Below are 16152 nucleotides of genomic sequence, written 5' to 3'. Positions count from 1 at the left end.
ACTCTAGCCTGGCGCCCGGCCCACCCAGCCGCCAGAGGGGCACTGTACAGACCAAGTGACCCGGCCTCATCGCTCAGGGCCACCTTGGCACTCAGAGTAAATCCCAAAAGCTCCCCCGGGCCCCGTGGCCACCCTGCTGGGCCCTGCACACCCATCTCCCACTTCCTCCCCTGCCTGGGGCCCCTTTCTCCCCACAGCGCCTGTTGCCAGAAGGGGCACGATTATTCCCTTTTCCGTCTGTCCCCATCCCCAGGACCACTCTGCGGCAGAATGCTCTGTAACCACAGCAGGGAACCAACCGTCTCACGCGTACGGCGTCCCCAGCCTGGCACAGAGCCAGCGGGTACCTGCTGAATGAACTGGCTGACTGAGCGCCCGGCTTCCTTCCTGCACCACACGGGAGGGGTCGGGAGGATGACCGGACGCCCCAGCACGCTGCAGAGCACCTGTCATGTCTACTTGGCAGACGGGGAAACTGAGGCTCAACAGGACAGTCACGAGGACAAGGAAGTCAAGAGAGGCCTCCAGACTCGTCACCCAGCTGTGGCATGAAGGGGCTGGCCCACCCAGGCCCACTCCCCCTTTGCGGGCATGTAGACCCTGCATCAGCCTGTCTGTGGCCTGGCCTCCCCCTGGGCTGAGGCTTGTGGACGAGGCTCTCCAGCCAGAGAAGGGGCTCTCCTGCCGGACCAGTGGGGCGGGCGAGGGGCTCCTCCTCCCAGAGGAACCCCAGAACCACGGGAGGCTGGTGGAGCTGCTTTCTGCTACGGCAGACAGGGACAAACAGCAGGTGTGCACGGGCCACCCGCCGCCCCCGTTCACTCCAGTGAGTGACAAACAGGAAGTGCCAGTCACCCAGACACCCTGAAAGTAAAAACAAGCCACGTGATGCCCCACAGCGGGGAGAGGGCACGGACCTCCTCCCAGCGCCCTCAGCTCCTGGCTCTGACCTCACTTCCTTCTGTGCCCTCAAGGCACTGACTCCCCAATGCACGGCCCCTCCCCTCCCCCAGCTTTTACTTCATATTATGAAATAGTGAAAGACTCCCAAGAAGTTGCAAAAATAGTACAGAGAGGTCCCCGGATGTGAGGTCTTATAACCCAGCGCGTTACCTAAGCCAGGAACCAACACACACGACTATTAACCAGGCTCCAGGCCTGGTGGGGTTTCACCAGTTTTTGACGTGTCCTGGTGTGTAAGTCCCACACTGTCACACAGCCCATGCAGGGCTGTGCCACGCCCACGAGGAACGCCCTGCGCAGCTGCACCCCCAGGAGCTCTCGGGCCCTCGCATGCCCTGCTGGCTTTGTGAGTCTGGCTACCCCATTGGAGTGAGCCCCTGCGACGGGGCCTGGGTCTTTCTTATTCTAAGTGTCCGGGCACAGGGCCTGGTATACAAGAGGCGTTCAACAAGCACTCAATGAATGAACGATTCTGGGAACAGCCCTGTGCGTGCGGCCCAGGCCCGAGTGCTCCACATCTCCGTCACCCCCGGCCCCTCTCCTGTCCTGGTGGTGGGGCGCTCCATGCAGACCCTGCACATGCACATTCGCGGCTGCAGGTCTCCACGTGGGCAACGGGGACCTCCACACAGAGATGCAGGGCCCCGGACACTACAGGCCAGGAGGTCTGTGCAATGCCTGGGAGAAGGTCCCATGGGGTTGTCAGTCCCAGGGAGTGTCCCTAAGGCTGGCCAGAGGGAGGGGCTGGGCCTCATGGAAGGAACCAGGGTGTCGGAGCCCCTAACTTAGGGCCCCCACACCCACACTGTGAGAGCTTAGGCAAGTTTCTCCTCTGGTGCCTGCACTGGAGGCTGGAGTGACACCCTGTCAAGGGCTGCCGTGCGACTCGTCACTGACAAATCCCAGGCCTTCCCATGGGCCAGGCCCCCATTGACCGCTCAGCACACAGGCACTCACTCAGCTGGGAGGCATTCCTACCAGCCAAACAGGGAGAAGAACCCAGAGAGAAGGGGCTGGCCTGGCCTCGAACCCAGGCAGACCCCAGGGTCCTCGCTCCAGCACCCAGCACACCTGACACCCAGCTGCCCCAAGACTCCCTCTTGTCATCTGGGCCCCCAGGGCCTGGCCCCACGCCTGGCACAGAGCAGGGCTCACGGAAAACGGGTGTGGGGTCCACAGCATGGCCCTCTTAAGAATGGGGCGGGTAGGCTGTGCCCAGGGAAGCAGCTGGCCCTTCAAAAATAACCCGGGGGCGTTCCAAGTGCAGGCAGGCCCAGGACCAGCCTCAGATCCTGGCAGTCCTTAGGCCCAAGTGTGAACAAACACCATTCGACACCAGGAGGGCCCTTCCAGGCCAGACCCAAGGCTCTCCAAACTGCTCTGACCCTCACTCCTGCCTGCAGCTGGCTGACTGTCCCACCAGCCAGCAAAGGGACGCGCTCCGGCCTTGATCAAGCCACTCGTCACCTGGCCTCGGCCCCGTATGTGGGTACATGAAGGAAATGCAGTCGGCGAGTCAGGTCCTGAAAGATCCCAACAACCTACTTCTTTGGTGACTCTTCCCACACTGACATGTATGGCCCCGCCAGGGGAGGAATTCCAGAAGCCTTGCCCAAAAGCGGGGCCGAGGGATCCTTCGAGTGTCCGGGCCTATGGGGACCAGGAAGTCCAGCCAGGCAGGGGAGGGGTTAACTGGTTTACAAACTGAGCTGCCCGGGCTCCGGCTCCCACAGTGCCCTCAGCCAACAACAGGCCTGGCCTCGCTGCCAGCCCGGAGCTGACAAAACTGACCGCTGAGTCAGGCCCGGCCACACTCCCAAGCCCGATTGTTTGCAAAGACAAAAGGGACGCTGACAGCCCAACTCCCGGCTGGGCAGGCGGGCACTGGGAGAAGCAGCTGACCCCGCAGCCCAGCCGGCCTCCTCTCCTGGGCAACGCACCCAAGGGCCTCACCCAGGCCTGGACCTCACCAAGGCCTGGTCGGGGGGAGGCAGCGAGATTCTGAGAGACTTCAGTCCACCCACCGATGGACAGTCCTTCTAATCCCTTGTTCCTGTTTGGGTGTCCACCCCCTGGCAACCAACAAATAGCTGGAGGCCTCTTCCCCGTCGTCACAGGTATTAAATGGCCAGCCAGCAGATTCAGTTACAAAACATTGTCACCTGAGGTGGGGAACGCATGGCGGCAAGATCTGTGACCGACCCCAACTACCTTCACAGGGGTGACACTCTGGGGACACCAAGGGGCAAGGTCAGGCATCCCTCTCATCCCCCACCCCCACCCGAGAACAGGGGTTGAGAGTGTGGATTCTAGAGCTGGCCTGGGTTTGAATCCTGCCACTCCAGCCACCCTAGACCGGTTGTTAACCTTTTCCTCAACCTTTCTTTGCCCCAGTTTCCCCATCTGTGAAGAGAGGATGTATCAATCCCCATTTCAGAGGGCAGGCGTGAGGACAGGAGAGATGTGGCAGGGAGCACCCAGCCCCACGTGCCGGCACCGTGTCAGAGGAAGCTGGAGGCTCAGGAAGAGGACATCACTTGCCAAGATGGATCCAGCTGGTAAGTGACAGAATCAGGATTTGAACGTGGGTCTGCAGGATCCAGAGACCAGGCACCGACAGTTACTAGAGTCCCAGAGACAGCTGCGATGGATCAGACTTGGGTGGGGAAGGCATTGTTGCATTTTAAGCAGGAAAGAGCTGCATGTGCCTGAGGCTCACGCCCTGATCTTTGTGCAGCTGGCCCTGCCCCGGGGCACCTGGTGTGGATCCTGGGAACACAGCCAGGGCTATGAAAATGAGGAACGCCCTCCTCGTGTGGCCTGAACCCCAGAGAGGAAGAACCTGGGGTGATGGCAGGAAGACTGAGGTGTCTCCAAAACCCTTCCAAGACAGCTGCAGACCTTTACGCAGGAAACCCAGAACCACCTGTTCTCAGCCACCCTCCAGGCTCCCCCCCAGGAGGGCAGACTGGAGCTGAGCTCACACACATGTGCAATCCACACCAAAACCACATGCAGGCACCCCGAGTCTGGGCGTGGAGCAGTTCCTCCGTCATCTGGCTGACCTGCACAGTCCACTGGGCCTGGTTTTATCCCTGCTCTGGTCCTTGGTCCACACGGCCTGCCCCAGTGCGCCTGGATGCTCCTCACACTGTGCCTCTCTCCAGGGCAGGGGCACACACGAATGCGCACAACTGGTCTCTAACAGCCTAAGAAGTGCTAATGTTCTAAAAGGAGCTGCCTGTTTTGCAACTGTCCTCCCGCCTCCCACATAGAAACAACCTCCCAACCCCAACAACAAGCTCCCTGCACGGGGCGCACAGCCGACATCAATCACGGGGCTGGAAAGTCAGACGGCATAGCAAGCTCCTTTGTGCCCCTGAAGTGTGCATGTCCTTCCCCAAGCAGCTGCCAGGCCTTATATGTTCTAAGAAAAAAAGCAAGGGGGGGGGGGCCTTTTTTGGACAGAGGAGGGTGGGACACGCTGCTCCAAAGCATGTCAGACAAAAGGCCCACCGGCCAGCCCACTGGGGCCAGGGACATCTGGCCTGATCCTGGCTCACCTGCTCCAGCTTCACAAACGTCGGACCCCGGCTGGCAGTGACCTGCTGCCACCATCTGTTGGGCACTGGAGGTCAGAGGGGCTCCCCGAGAAGAGCCCAGCTCGCCAGTTCCTAAGAACATTAGCAATACTTCCAGAGACTCACCGCCCCAAGCCACACGGTCCTCACGCCGGCACTCACAGCAATCAGAGGTGCTGCTCCTGTCCCCATCGCGGTGAGGAAACAGGCAGAGGCGCCTCTGTCAGCTGCTGGAGGCCACACGCTCGTAAGGGGGAAGCTGGGATCTGAACCCAGGCTGCAGGCTCCAGCCCATGCTCCCCACTCTCTGAGGTGTGGCCTCTGCCAGGGGTGAAGAACTGAAACCTGTCTTCTCTCAGTTCTCCCAGCTTGTCCCCACCCTCTCCCACCCCAAAAACACAATCATGTTTCTGAAAAGTTGGAGATGACCAATGGTTCTCTAGACACAGAAAGGGGGCTGCTGATGGCACAACCAAGGCAGTGGGGTTGGCAGTCCTAGGATGAAATGGGCACCCACACTGGGAGGCCCAAGAAACCCCCCACCCCCGTCTCCAGCCAGCCAGTCCACTCACCCATAGGTCCGCTGGATCAAGGTGGGGTGCAGCTGCTGTACACCGATGGCAAAACCTACAACGAGACCAGTTAGGGGCTAGGCCAGCCGTGGGCAAACTATGGCCCGTTTGAAATGAATAAAACTATTGAAAAAAAAGACCGTACCCTTTTATGTAATGATGTTTACTTTGACTTTATATTAGTTCACACAAACACTCCATCCATGCTTTTGTTCCAGCCCTCCGGTCCAGTTTAAGAACCCATTGTGGCCCTCGAGTCAAAAAGTTTGCCCACCCCTGGACTAGGCCTTACCGGGGATGCAGAACAACCCAGGCATACAAGTCCAACCAAAAAGGATAATCCACTTCCTTGCCCCTCCCAGGCTACCCCCACGTGAACACCAAAGCTCCCAGCCGAACAGGTCAAGGGACCTGGGGGGTAGCAGCCTCTAGGCTTTGGTCCTTCTGACCTCAGGTCCCAGAGACCAACTTCCTGTCTCCTGAGAGGACACCTAACAACGGGGTGACGCACCCTCCTCACCCTGTCCTACAGGCACATGCAGCTAGACCAGCTAGATGCAGGGGTCCAGCTCCCAAGCTAGGGGATGACTGTCCTGTGATGGCTCTGCAAGCACATGATAGCCGTCTGCCACTCCTGGGGCGGGCAGGGCAGGGCAGGGGGGGTGTCACTAGGCAGATACCAATGCTGAATATAGCAGCTGACAAAAGCCTGGGAAGGGAAACAGCCTCTCACCAGAATGGAGGCTCCTCGGCTTGGCGCCCAGATAGGCCAGGTTCACGTTGGCCTTGCGGCCGTCGATGTTGGGGTTAGGGTCTTTGCAAGCCCTCTCCGCTGCCGCCCGGTCGGCCATAGTCACCTGGAGAAGCAGAGGCGTCAGAGGCTTCCCTTGTAGGGTGCAGGGCAGCGGGCTCCACCCCCCACCCCCGTGACCCCACACCTGGGGCCCTCCCACAAAGCTGCCCCCTGGATTCCAGCTCCTCCCTCCAAGTTCAAGTGCGAGGGGCAGCTTGGGCTCCAAGGACAGAAACAGCCCCCAGAGAGAGGCAGGGGCCTATCCATTTCCCATGGCAGGGGTCTGGGGACACGTCGTTAGGAGGACGAACTGTTCACTTAAATTGATGCTCACTGGTGGCGGCCCAGGGGACGGTTGGAAACTATGGGGGGAGGGGCGCCAAAGGGCTCAAAGCGCCCGGGGGGAGGCTCCGCTTTTCCCTGGCTAGCTGCTCCAGAAAGTCCCGAGAACAGTCGTCTGACCCCCAAACCTCGCCACAAACTCCGAAGTTCTAACTGAACACAGCGGGTCCCCTTTTAAGCCGGGCGTGGGGTGGGGGCAGGTAGACCCAGCCGCGGGTAGCGGGGGCGGAACCGGCTGGAGCGTGAACCGCCGCCCCCGGAGTCCGAGAGGGGGCAGCAGGTGCCGGCGCCGGCTGAAGGCGCCCCGAGCGGCCGCGGGGCGGCCGGGCGTGCGCCCGCCGGTGGACTCAGCGCCCCGGGCCAAGATAAGTGCAGGTTGGGGTGCGCGCCCGGCCGCGGGGGCCACTTACGAAGCCGTAGCCGCGGGACTTGCCCGTCTGACGGTCGGTGATGACCACGGCCTCCTCGATGTCCCCGAAGCCCTCGAAGTACTTCCTGAGCGAGGCGTCGGTGGTGTGGTAGGGCAGGCCGCCCACGAAGATCTTGGTGAACGTGGTGTCCTTCTGCGAGCCGTGCATGGCGCCGGGGGCGGCCGGGGGCCGCGGGAAGCCCGCGCTCGGGGCGCACGGCGCGGGCTGCAGCAGCATGGGGGGCGCCCTGCGGCCTACGGACCCCGGCCGCGCGGGGGTGCGCTCATGGGCGACGGCGCGGGGAGAGCTGGGCAGCAGGGGCGCCTCCGGGCCGGTCGACTCGAGGGCCGCTCCCGCCGTGCACGCCGCGCTAAGCTGCGCTGCGCTCCAGCCGGCGCTGCGGGCACTCTGCGCCCCGGCGCCTGCCCCCGGGCTTTGTAGCCGGCTCCGCCCCCAGGCAGCCTCGGGCCCGCCCCCGTCCGGCCCCTGGCGCGCGGGGTCCGCCGGGAAGCGTAGTCCGGGCCCCGCCCCGCCGCGCCCGGAGCGCAGGGGGAAGCATTGGGGTGGGGTCTGACGCCGCGGGAGCCCGCGCATCCGGACGTTTCCCGAGGTCCTACTAGGTGCCCGCGTGGTTCCAGGCCTCTGACCTCGTGGAACGCAGAATCTAATGAATTAGATATGGGCAATTATTAGACCATGGTTAATGAGTCAATATTTATCCCATTGCTACTAGAGTACAGCGGCATATGCTAAAGGTGAAATGAATTTTAAAAAAATCTATAGATATAATTCATTCGACAAATATTAATCAGGTCATGGGGGCTGCAGGGATGCACAAAACACACTCTAGCCCCACGGAGCATCTATGACTAAGACAATCCAACAAGTAAAAATATACAATATATAATCTGGAAAGAAATAAATCAGGTTGCTGCTGCAGGAGGGACTCGAGTGGTCCCGGAGGCCCCCCTCCAAAGAAGGTGATGGGTCAGGGGAGGTAGTTTTGGGCTCGTCAGAAGTCTGTCCCCAGCCAAACCGGTTTGGCTCAGTGGATAGAGCGTCGGCCTGCGGACTGAAAGGTCCCAGGTTCGATTCCGGTCAAGGGCATGTACCTGGGTTGCGGGCACATCCCCAGTAGGAGATGTGTAGGAGGCAGCTGATCGATGTTTCTAACTATCTATCTCTCTCCCTTCCTCTCTGTAAAAAATCAATAAAATATATTTGAAAAAAAAAAGTCTGTCCCCAACCTCTGCTGCTGTCAGAGATCCCTCCTTGTGTGTGGGCCACCCTTGGAGAACAAGCAGAGGCTGTCCACTTTGCCTTTGTTCCTGTCTCCCACAGAAACAGGCCCATCAGGCAGGTTGGCTACAGAATTTGCAGAGTTCAAAGTTATTAGGAAATTCACATTTGATGGGAAAGCACTTAACCAAGTGTGGGGCCTTTCTGAGCATCCAGCCGTGGGGCTGTGCAGGTCACTGCCCTCAAAGCTGGCCCTGGCACCAACTTCCCCCACCAGTAGGTCACACCATGATGCCAGGCCAGCTCTGGGGGCCTCAGACCTTCTGCATGTCCGGGCACCATTGTGACCCCTGTACTGTTGGGAACTGGAACTCTAAGTGGGGTCACTTCTGGCCCCAAACCTATGGACTTCTCTCTGGACAATGGGACACAGGCTGGGGTCTGTGGGGACACTAGTGACACCAGGCAGGCTGAAGAGGAAGGGATGCAGGCGAAATGTTTATTGAGGCTGTGTTTGAACCCAGGTCCACTCAAACCTGTCTCAAGCCCTTGGACTCCCTCACCCCAAGATCCACTGGCAGCCACTGAAGTCTGATCCCTCCTTCCCAAGCCCCTGGCCCTAACCGCCTTCCGCTGGGTATGGAACTCTGTCTTCAAAGAGCCTACAGGGAACACACTTTTCTGTGTCAACTCATTTCCCCTTTCTCTTGTCACTCACTGTCCCTCCGACTCGCTGGGCACAACAGTGCCTCCAGGCCTTTGCCACATCACCTGGCAAGCAGAGGGCCCTCGGGAAATACATGAGTGAACGCACAACGGAGCAAAGGAGGCGAGGAGAGCTCTCAACCGGGAAAGGGCCCCTCCGACCGCCCTTTTTGAAAACTTTGATTACAGTGTGACTGGCACTTTTCCTCCCTGGCTGCTGGAAAATCAGCCACCATCCGTGAACGACACAGTAACGATCGAGTCCAGGAAGTTCGTGAACAAAGGACTTCAGGGAAAACAAATGGCCATTGGCGTCCTTCGCCCTGGGAAGGCAGCAGTCCAGTACCTAAGACAGAAATTCAGGGGAAACTAGCCTAAACGCAGTGTAAGACCACACCGAAGTCATCTCTGCATTTGGGTTCAGAACCCATTTTGGTGGTGGCAAGACAAACTGGCTTTGTGATTCCTTGGATTAGGAACAGAAGCATGAACCCACACATGGACTCACAAGACATGGCCTGTATGAAAAGAAGACTCAAGAAACAGAGGAAGGAACGCAAGAACAGAATGAAGAAAGTCAGGGGTCTGCGAAGCCAGTGATGGAGCAGGCAAAGAAAAAAGAGTAAAGATTCTCCAGTGACTTCATCTGTGGCGACTGTGCAGATTTTTCACGAGAGGATTAATACACTAAGAACTTTTAACAAATAAAATAAAGTGTGACCTACACTTGTTGCGCCAGGGAGGACGGCCACTGCTCGATCACGTGATCTTTTGCAAGCTGGGTTCTTTCGCTGGGCCTCAGTTTCCCCTTTTGTGCCAGACAGGTTCTGAAGCCTTGGCCAGGAAGGGCTGGGGCAGGAGCCGCGGCGCCCTTGGCACACTCCCGGGCGGGGGGTGGGGCGCGGGCGGCGGCGACACGGGAACTACAAATCCCAGCGCCGCCCGCGCCGGCCCCACCCTGCCCCCCCTGCAGCCGGGGAGGTGCTCCCGCGGGGCGCGCGGCTACGGGCGCGCGGGCGTCTGTGGAGCACGTGCTGGCGCCGGGGTCCGGAGGTGTCCGCCAAGGTCCCGGCCCTGGGCGGCCGCCAGTGCGGGGCCACAGGGTCAGAAAGCGGGAAGCACGGGGCTCGGCGGGATGTCGGTCCGGCTCCGGGCGGTGGGCTCCCTGCGTGCACCTCGCCTCCCGCCCCGCCCGGAAGTCGCGGGGTAGGGGTGGAGGTGGGGGCTGCAGTGTCTTAAGAAGCGGATGCCCAGGTACGGGCTCGTTAACTCATTCATCCCCTGATCCCTTAAGCGTCGGCATCGTCAACCTCTCCGACTGTCCGGTAGCCCCACGGCCCCAAGTGTCACCAACTTCTACCTGAGCCATTTATTTACCCAATTCATACTTAATGTAATGAGTGGGCCATCACCAGCTGGCAGGCAGGCGGGCTTCTGGGCCCGAGGGGTACTGCACGTGGGAAACAAACGCGCCTCCCCGCTTCCCGCAGCGAGCTCACATTTCAGGAGGAGAAAGAATGACTAAGTTGAATATTGCATTTAGGCAAGTTTTCCAGGCAGTTGCTGAGAAGGGACCAAGGAAGAGGGGAGAAGTGACAGGTGTACTTAGCTTCTTGAAAGACCCCTGGGAAACGGTGAGAACCAGAGCCATGAGAGTAAAGGGAACGGCAGAGGGAACAGGAAGGATGAAGGCTCTGAGGTGGGAGGTACAGCCACCAACATTTATCGAATACTTTTGAGTGCTGGGCGCTTGTATGTGGCTAATTCTCACCACTAGGAGTAATGAAGGCCAGTTGCCTTGGAGTGCCCGATTTGGGCCAGGCCCTTGTCTGGGTTACTTACTGAGATTAGGTGGTTTAATCGCAAAACAGCCTTTGTCGTCGGTGGTACTCTTAGCCCAGTTTAAGCTCAGAGTGGCTTCCCCAAGGCCACCAAGGGTAGTAACAGACTGGCCAATCCATGATGCCAGTTTGTCCTGCCCACGGCCTTTAAGGAGGCCTTGTCTCCCCACTTGAGGGCTGGGCTGGTGGGACCTCAGAGAGGTTAAGTGATGTGAGACCCAAGTGGAAATTCGTTGGGCTTCTGTGAAAGCGTCCAATTTCTTCTAAAAGAAACAGTTGCAGCTGGCATTAGCCCCTCATGCTCCTGCTGCTCTGAAGGCGGGTGGAATGTCTGGAGCTGGGCAGCCTCTGCCACATGAGGCAGAGTCCAGGAGACTCACAGACACCAGTCCTGATTCCACTAAACACAGGACATTTGGCAACGTCTGGAGATATTTTTGGTTGTCAATAGGGAAGGAATGGTATTGGATCTAGGATGTGGAGGCCAGGGAAGCTGCTAAATATCCTACAGGACACAGGATGCCCCACCACAAAGACCTATCTGGCCCCAAACGTCAACAATGCTGAGATTGAGAAACGTGTGCTAAACTGATGCCAACGACGAGGCTCCTTGTTATGGAAGTCCTCCTCCTACTCCCCAGCCCTGGAGGCCCGGTGGTTTGGGAGGTCAGCCTGGAGGTTGATCTTGGTCCTGTCATTTGTGACCTTGGGCTGGGCTCTCCCTCTAAAGCCCAGCCCCTTCCTCACAGGGGTGACCAGGTGCCTTCTGCATTGGGGGCTTGGGAGGGCTGGAGGGAAAGGGCACAGGCGGAGTCGCTGGGGGCCAGCACCCAGAAACTGCGTCTGCCCTATACACATACTGCCCTTCGTCCCCTGCGGACGGTGTGCTGGGCTCCCAGCTCTGGGTGCAGCAGATGGAACAGCCCGTCCCCTGCCTGCTGCCCACACGGGATGTCTGACACTGAGTCCCACTGCACAGACTTTGTCCCTGTCCCCATGGGGAGAGCCTGGACTCAGGACCCTGCTCTGGAAGGTTGGCCTTTGTCTGAGACAGTGCCTGGAGGCGGGTATGTGTGTGTGTGTGTGTGTGTGTGTGTGTGTGTGTGTGAGAGAGAGAGAGAGCATTTGCCATGGGTTGAAAAGTGTCCTCCAAAAAGTAGGTTCAAGTCCTAACCCCTGGTAGCCATGGATGTGACTTCATTTGAAAACAGTTTTTGTAATATAATCAATTTAAGACGAAGTAATATTGAATTAGTATGGGCCTAATCCAAGGACTGTTGTTTGTATAAGAAGGCCACATGAAGAAAAGGACACACAGGGAGAACGCCATGTGACAACAGAGCGGAGGCTGGAGTGATGCAGCTACAAGCCAAGGCAGGTCATGGTGCTGCCACACCAGGAGCTGAGAAAGGCCTGGGACAGGCCCTCTCCTCCTCGTGCCGTCAGAAGGAGCACAGCCTGGCCGACACCTGGAGTTTGGGCTTCTGGTCTCCAGAACTGTGGCAGAACCAAGTCCTAATGTCAAGCCACCCAGATCAGGGTCATTTGCTGCATTAGACCCAGGAGGCTAACGCTGGTGGGAGAAGAGCAGGACAGAGCCCTGGGCAGAGGGAACCACTGCTCAGCCTGGAAAGGGGTCCAGCTAAGGACCCTTCCACTTAAAACATCCCCCCCCCCCCCCCCACCCCCCGTTTAATTCCATCCGGGCTCTCTACCCCATCCCCCACTGGGAAGAGGACTCGTGCCCACCTTCTCTGGAGCCCTCCTGCCTGCTCCTGCATCAGGGCCTTTGGCTCAGCCAGCGGCCAGGCCGGGTTCCATCATCCCCACCTGCATCTCCTAGGCACCTGCATCTCCTAGGCACCATCTGGCTGCATCTCCAGGATGGTCTGTCTCCCCACTAACCATCAGGTCAGGGAGGACGGGCTGCCGATGGCTTTGTTCACTGCGTGTTCCCGGTGCCCGGCACATGGAAGCGCTCAGTAGATGGGTGCTGAGTGAATAACACCTTCCAGAAAACTGACATTGGGCAAAGCCCGCCTATCTTACGGGAGACGTGAGCAATGCGGGGCTCCTGTGGATTTAAGCCAGAGCGGCCGCCTCTTCGTCTCAGAGCTCGGCTGCAGGCTGCGTCCCATCATCCCCACCTGCACCCTCCTCACCAAACCAGAGGCCGGAGGAGCCTCCACTGAAACATCAACATAGCAGAGAGGAAGCGCGAGAGGCGTGGGGCCGGCAGGCTTTCCCACGGCAGCCCGCCGTTTCAGCTCTGCAGGGACCTGCCTCCTGCGTTCCCTCCCGCTGCTCCGTGAGGAGGTAAACATCACTGTCCCTTCTGTGCAGGCAGCGCTGGGCTGGCTGAGAGGGCGGAGGGCAGGCCAAGACCAGACAGCCCTGCGTTTGTGCCCTGCACCTGCCACACGTGTTCGCGACAACCTCTCGGGGCCTCAGCTGCCTCAGCTATAAAATGGGCATAATGACAGTCACTTCTTCACAGGGCTTTTGTGGAGATGAAACTAGACAGTACACAGAAAGTGCTGAGCGCGCTGGCGGCACGGAGCTCGGTAATGCAGAGCCCCGCAGTTTTCATGTTTTTACTGGAGCGCATCCGCTTCAGCCTGCACAGCAGCCGCGCAGGTGGGGAGGTGGCAGCCTCGCCAGCCCTCCCACACGTGCTGTCAGAGGTTCAGTGGCTCAAATCCCTTCCTTCCCTACCTCCCCAAACCAGGGCTGCAGGGCCCAGCTCCGTCACACTGAGAAAAGCCGCCAGAGCTGATAGGATTACAAACACGCACGTCCTGATCCGAAGGCTACAGGCTGTTCAGTTTTGGCCACTTCACGGGGAGGCAGGTGTGTTGGGAAGCCCCTTTGCCCAGTACATGTGCGACTAATACCTGGGCTTCGAAAAGTCTGACCCAGCGCCTGTCCCTGCGTTGGAGGGAGGGCGACCATCTGCTGGCCGGTCTTCCTGGTGCGCGCTGCTGAGACCCTGCCCCAGCAGGTGCAGCCTGGCCGGCGAGTCAGACCACCGGGAGCCTGGTAGTGTTTCTGAAGGCTCCTGTAGACACAGCGTGGGCATAATCTATCCTGAGGTGGGGAAGGAGGTGGGACAGCACATTACACTTGGGAATACTGTGTTAGCTTGGGCTGCTGTAACAAAAGACCCCAGACTGGGCAGCTTCCACAACAGAATTTACTTCCTCACACAGTTCTGGAGGCCAGAAGTCTAAGATCAAGGTGTTGGGAAGGTCACGCTGCATGAAATTCGAGCAGGTAAAGAGCCTGACGGACACCCTGGGCCTCTGGCACCAGGAGCTGCGAATCTTACAGTGGGAAGTGCTGGTCATCAAGACATTTTTCTCAGAAAATACCAGCTTCCATTGCTTCAAAGGCCAACCCAGGAGCCAGGAAGATCTCCGCAGGAAGGAAAACAAAGGGAGGGAAATGATGGCAAACTTGGTGCATGAGGAGGTGCCCGAGGTCAGGAGCGGCCAGGGCTCGACCTGCAGGGGAAAGGTGGCCAGTCGTGGCCAGAAGTCCAGGTCAGAGTAAGGAAAAGCCAGCCTCTCCCAGCCCCCAGGCAGCCCAGTGGAATCTTGTCGGAGTGATATGGACACAGTATGACAGGCAATCGGGCCACATCTGACCACTGAGACTCACACATAGGAAGAGGCCCACACTGTGGCTGGTGGCAGAGAAGAGAGAGATGTGCGGGCACTGCCATGGCCCTGATGACCCAAAGGGCAGCGTGGATTTGGACCCATGGAAGCCTGGCAATGGACAGTTTCTTCTTAGTACTTTGTCCGCTTCCTCTCCCCGCCCCCTCCCCTGCTCCACACCCATGGGGAGAACCTACAAGAATGCATGCCAGTTATTTTTTTTTTTTTTTTTTATTTACACCCATTTATTCAGCTAGAAACACCAGCTTGAAGAGGTTCTGGTATATTCCATTTGTAATAATTTGCTTACAGCAAACAACTGTCTTATAATGGAACATGTTGAAGAAAATATTGTCTCATAAGTCTTTTTTGTTCTTTTGAGTCTCAGTCACTACAAGTTCAAGGTACTTTGACAGAATCCTAGTGTCCTGAATGGCCTGATGAATGCATTAAATCAAACAGTGTGTTTGTATTCGGGAAATACTCTTAGATTCATACAAATGTTGCTTGGGTTGTGGATTTCATATTTCTCCCACTGGCACTATGACATTTGAAGAACATTTGTTATGAAAGTTTCACACCAATTTTGTTTTGCTCCTTTTTCATTAGCCGCTGTGCCTCCTTTTCCATTTTCTTTCTTTGCTGTTCCGCTGCTCTCTTTTCTCTGTCTGCTATCTTCTGTTGCCTCAGAACTTCTTCTGCTTGCCAGGCTGCATCTTCCTCTTCTTCCCATGCATTGGTATTTTCCTGCCAGGTATCCAAGTCACCTAATTCAGGTGATTGATGAATAAATGGCATATCTTGTGTAGCTGCTAATCTACTAGAGAAACCTGTGCTACCATCTGGGACGCCAAAATTTAATGGTTCTCTCTTCTTAATAATGATTTTCTGAGTTTTCCTTATAGTTGGTGTCATGTCCTTAAAATAGTCAGGTTCCAGTTGTTCCAAAGCATTTTGTTGTGTTGCCACATTCCCATTCCCTCCTTCAATCTTTATACTTGTGGGAGCATCTTCATCCCAGGAAGTCCACTCTTCAATATCTGTCTGTTTTGGAACTGATGAATAATCAACTGTAGTTGGCAAAGTTATTTGGTCTCCACTTAATTTCCGTCCTCTGCCAGATCTGCATATTAATCTCTTTAGGAAGGAGAACAATGTCGCTAAGCAGGTACAAACTTTAAATAACCGAAACTGTGTGATAGCCATGATGGGAACCAAAACCAACCAATCCTCGGGGCCTTGGTAGAAATGACATCTCTAGGAAGTCAAAAGACATGGCAGACACCTCAGCTATGTCAAGGGGAAAAGATTCACCTGCCCCTCCCCCTCCCGCCCGCCCGGCGGAGGCTCCGAGCTGCCGCCATGCCAGTTATTTTTTTAAGGGGCTGACTTACTTTAAGCAAATGTGCAAGGTTTTTATTTGCTTTGTAAACAGTCCTCACCTTAAAAAGTATTTCTCAATACACTGATGCGAAATTCACAATAGACTTACATACAATAGGCTATAGAATGATTTACTCTGTTGTATTTGCCTTGTGGTAACACCACCTATTATGATAAAAACTCTCAAAACTGCAGTCACAGGGTTCTCCCACCTTCTCCCGCCTCCTGTGCCCAGCTCTGTGCGACCGGGAGCCTTACTTATAGCAGGAAGTCCTGCAACGCGGTGTTGCTGGCAGCCTCTGGCTGTCCCCTGCACCTCTCCAGGACATAGGTGGCTTGTGTTGAACTACCTTTCTAAGCGCTGCCAGGACAGACTTCCACCAGGAGCTCTGGACCCAAGGTCTGGGGCTTATATAGGGGGCTTGTCTAAAGGTCTCCAAGAGAGAGGGAGTGAGAGGAAATTGGCTTCAAAGTATAAAAATAAGAATCCCAAACGGATCAGTTTCATTAAACGTTTACAAATGCAGTATGTAGATCTCACTAGTGTTCGAACACATTCAATACATTTGAAAACAATTTGTCACATAACACTTTTGAGAAATTCCCCAGTATTCAAGGTGATTGTTAATAAATCATTGTCAAGTGTAGAAGTTGCCAAATAATT

At 57.0% G+C, this 16152-nt stretch overlaps 2 protein-coding genes across 4 annotated transcripts in view; both read right to left on the bottom strand.

The window, feature by feature from the left end:
• Positions 1–7095, bottom strand: part of RBM38 (RNA binding motif protein 38) — a 29243-nt gene extending 22148 nt beyond the window's left edge. Inside the window, exons 1-3 of one of the 3 annotated variants that reach the window (XM_036322522.1) lie at positions 6662–7095; positions 5850–5973; positions 5117–5171 (exon numbers count right to left, since the gene is read on the bottom strand). In XM_036322522.1, coding sequence (XP_036178415.1) covers positions 5117–5171; positions 5850–5973; positions 6662–6898 — 416 coding nt within the window. In that variant the 5' untranslated portion in view covers positions 6899–7095. The remainder of the gene's footprint in view (positions 1–5116; positions 5172–5849; positions 5974–6661) is intronic. The other 2 variants (XM_036322521.1, XM_036322523.1) reach the window with 2 other exon arrangements.
• A 7238-nt stretch (positions 7096–14333) lies between these two features.
• Positions 14334–15349, bottom strand: LOC118663611 (receptor-binding cancer antigen expressed on SiSo cells). Its single transcript, XM_036323416.1, has one exon. It carries the CDS (start codon positions 15309–15311, stop codon positions 14670–14672), a length of 642 nt encoding a protein of 213 aa, XP_036179309.1. The 5' UTR covers positions 15312–15349; the 3' UTR covers positions 14334–14669.
• Positions 15350–16152: the final 803 nt, after the last annotated feature.

This window comes from Myotis myotis, unplaced genomic scaffold (assembly GCF_014108235.1).
Source record: "Myotis myotis isolate mMyoMyo1 unplaced genomic scaffold, mMyoMyo1.p scaffold_m19_p_9, whole genome shotgun sequence".
Classification (NCBI taxonomy): domain Eukaryota; kingdom Metazoa; phylum Chordata; class Mammalia; order Chiroptera; family Vespertilionidae; genus Myotis; species Myotis myotis.
This window is presented reverse-complemented; position numbering and strand designations above follow the sequence as displayed.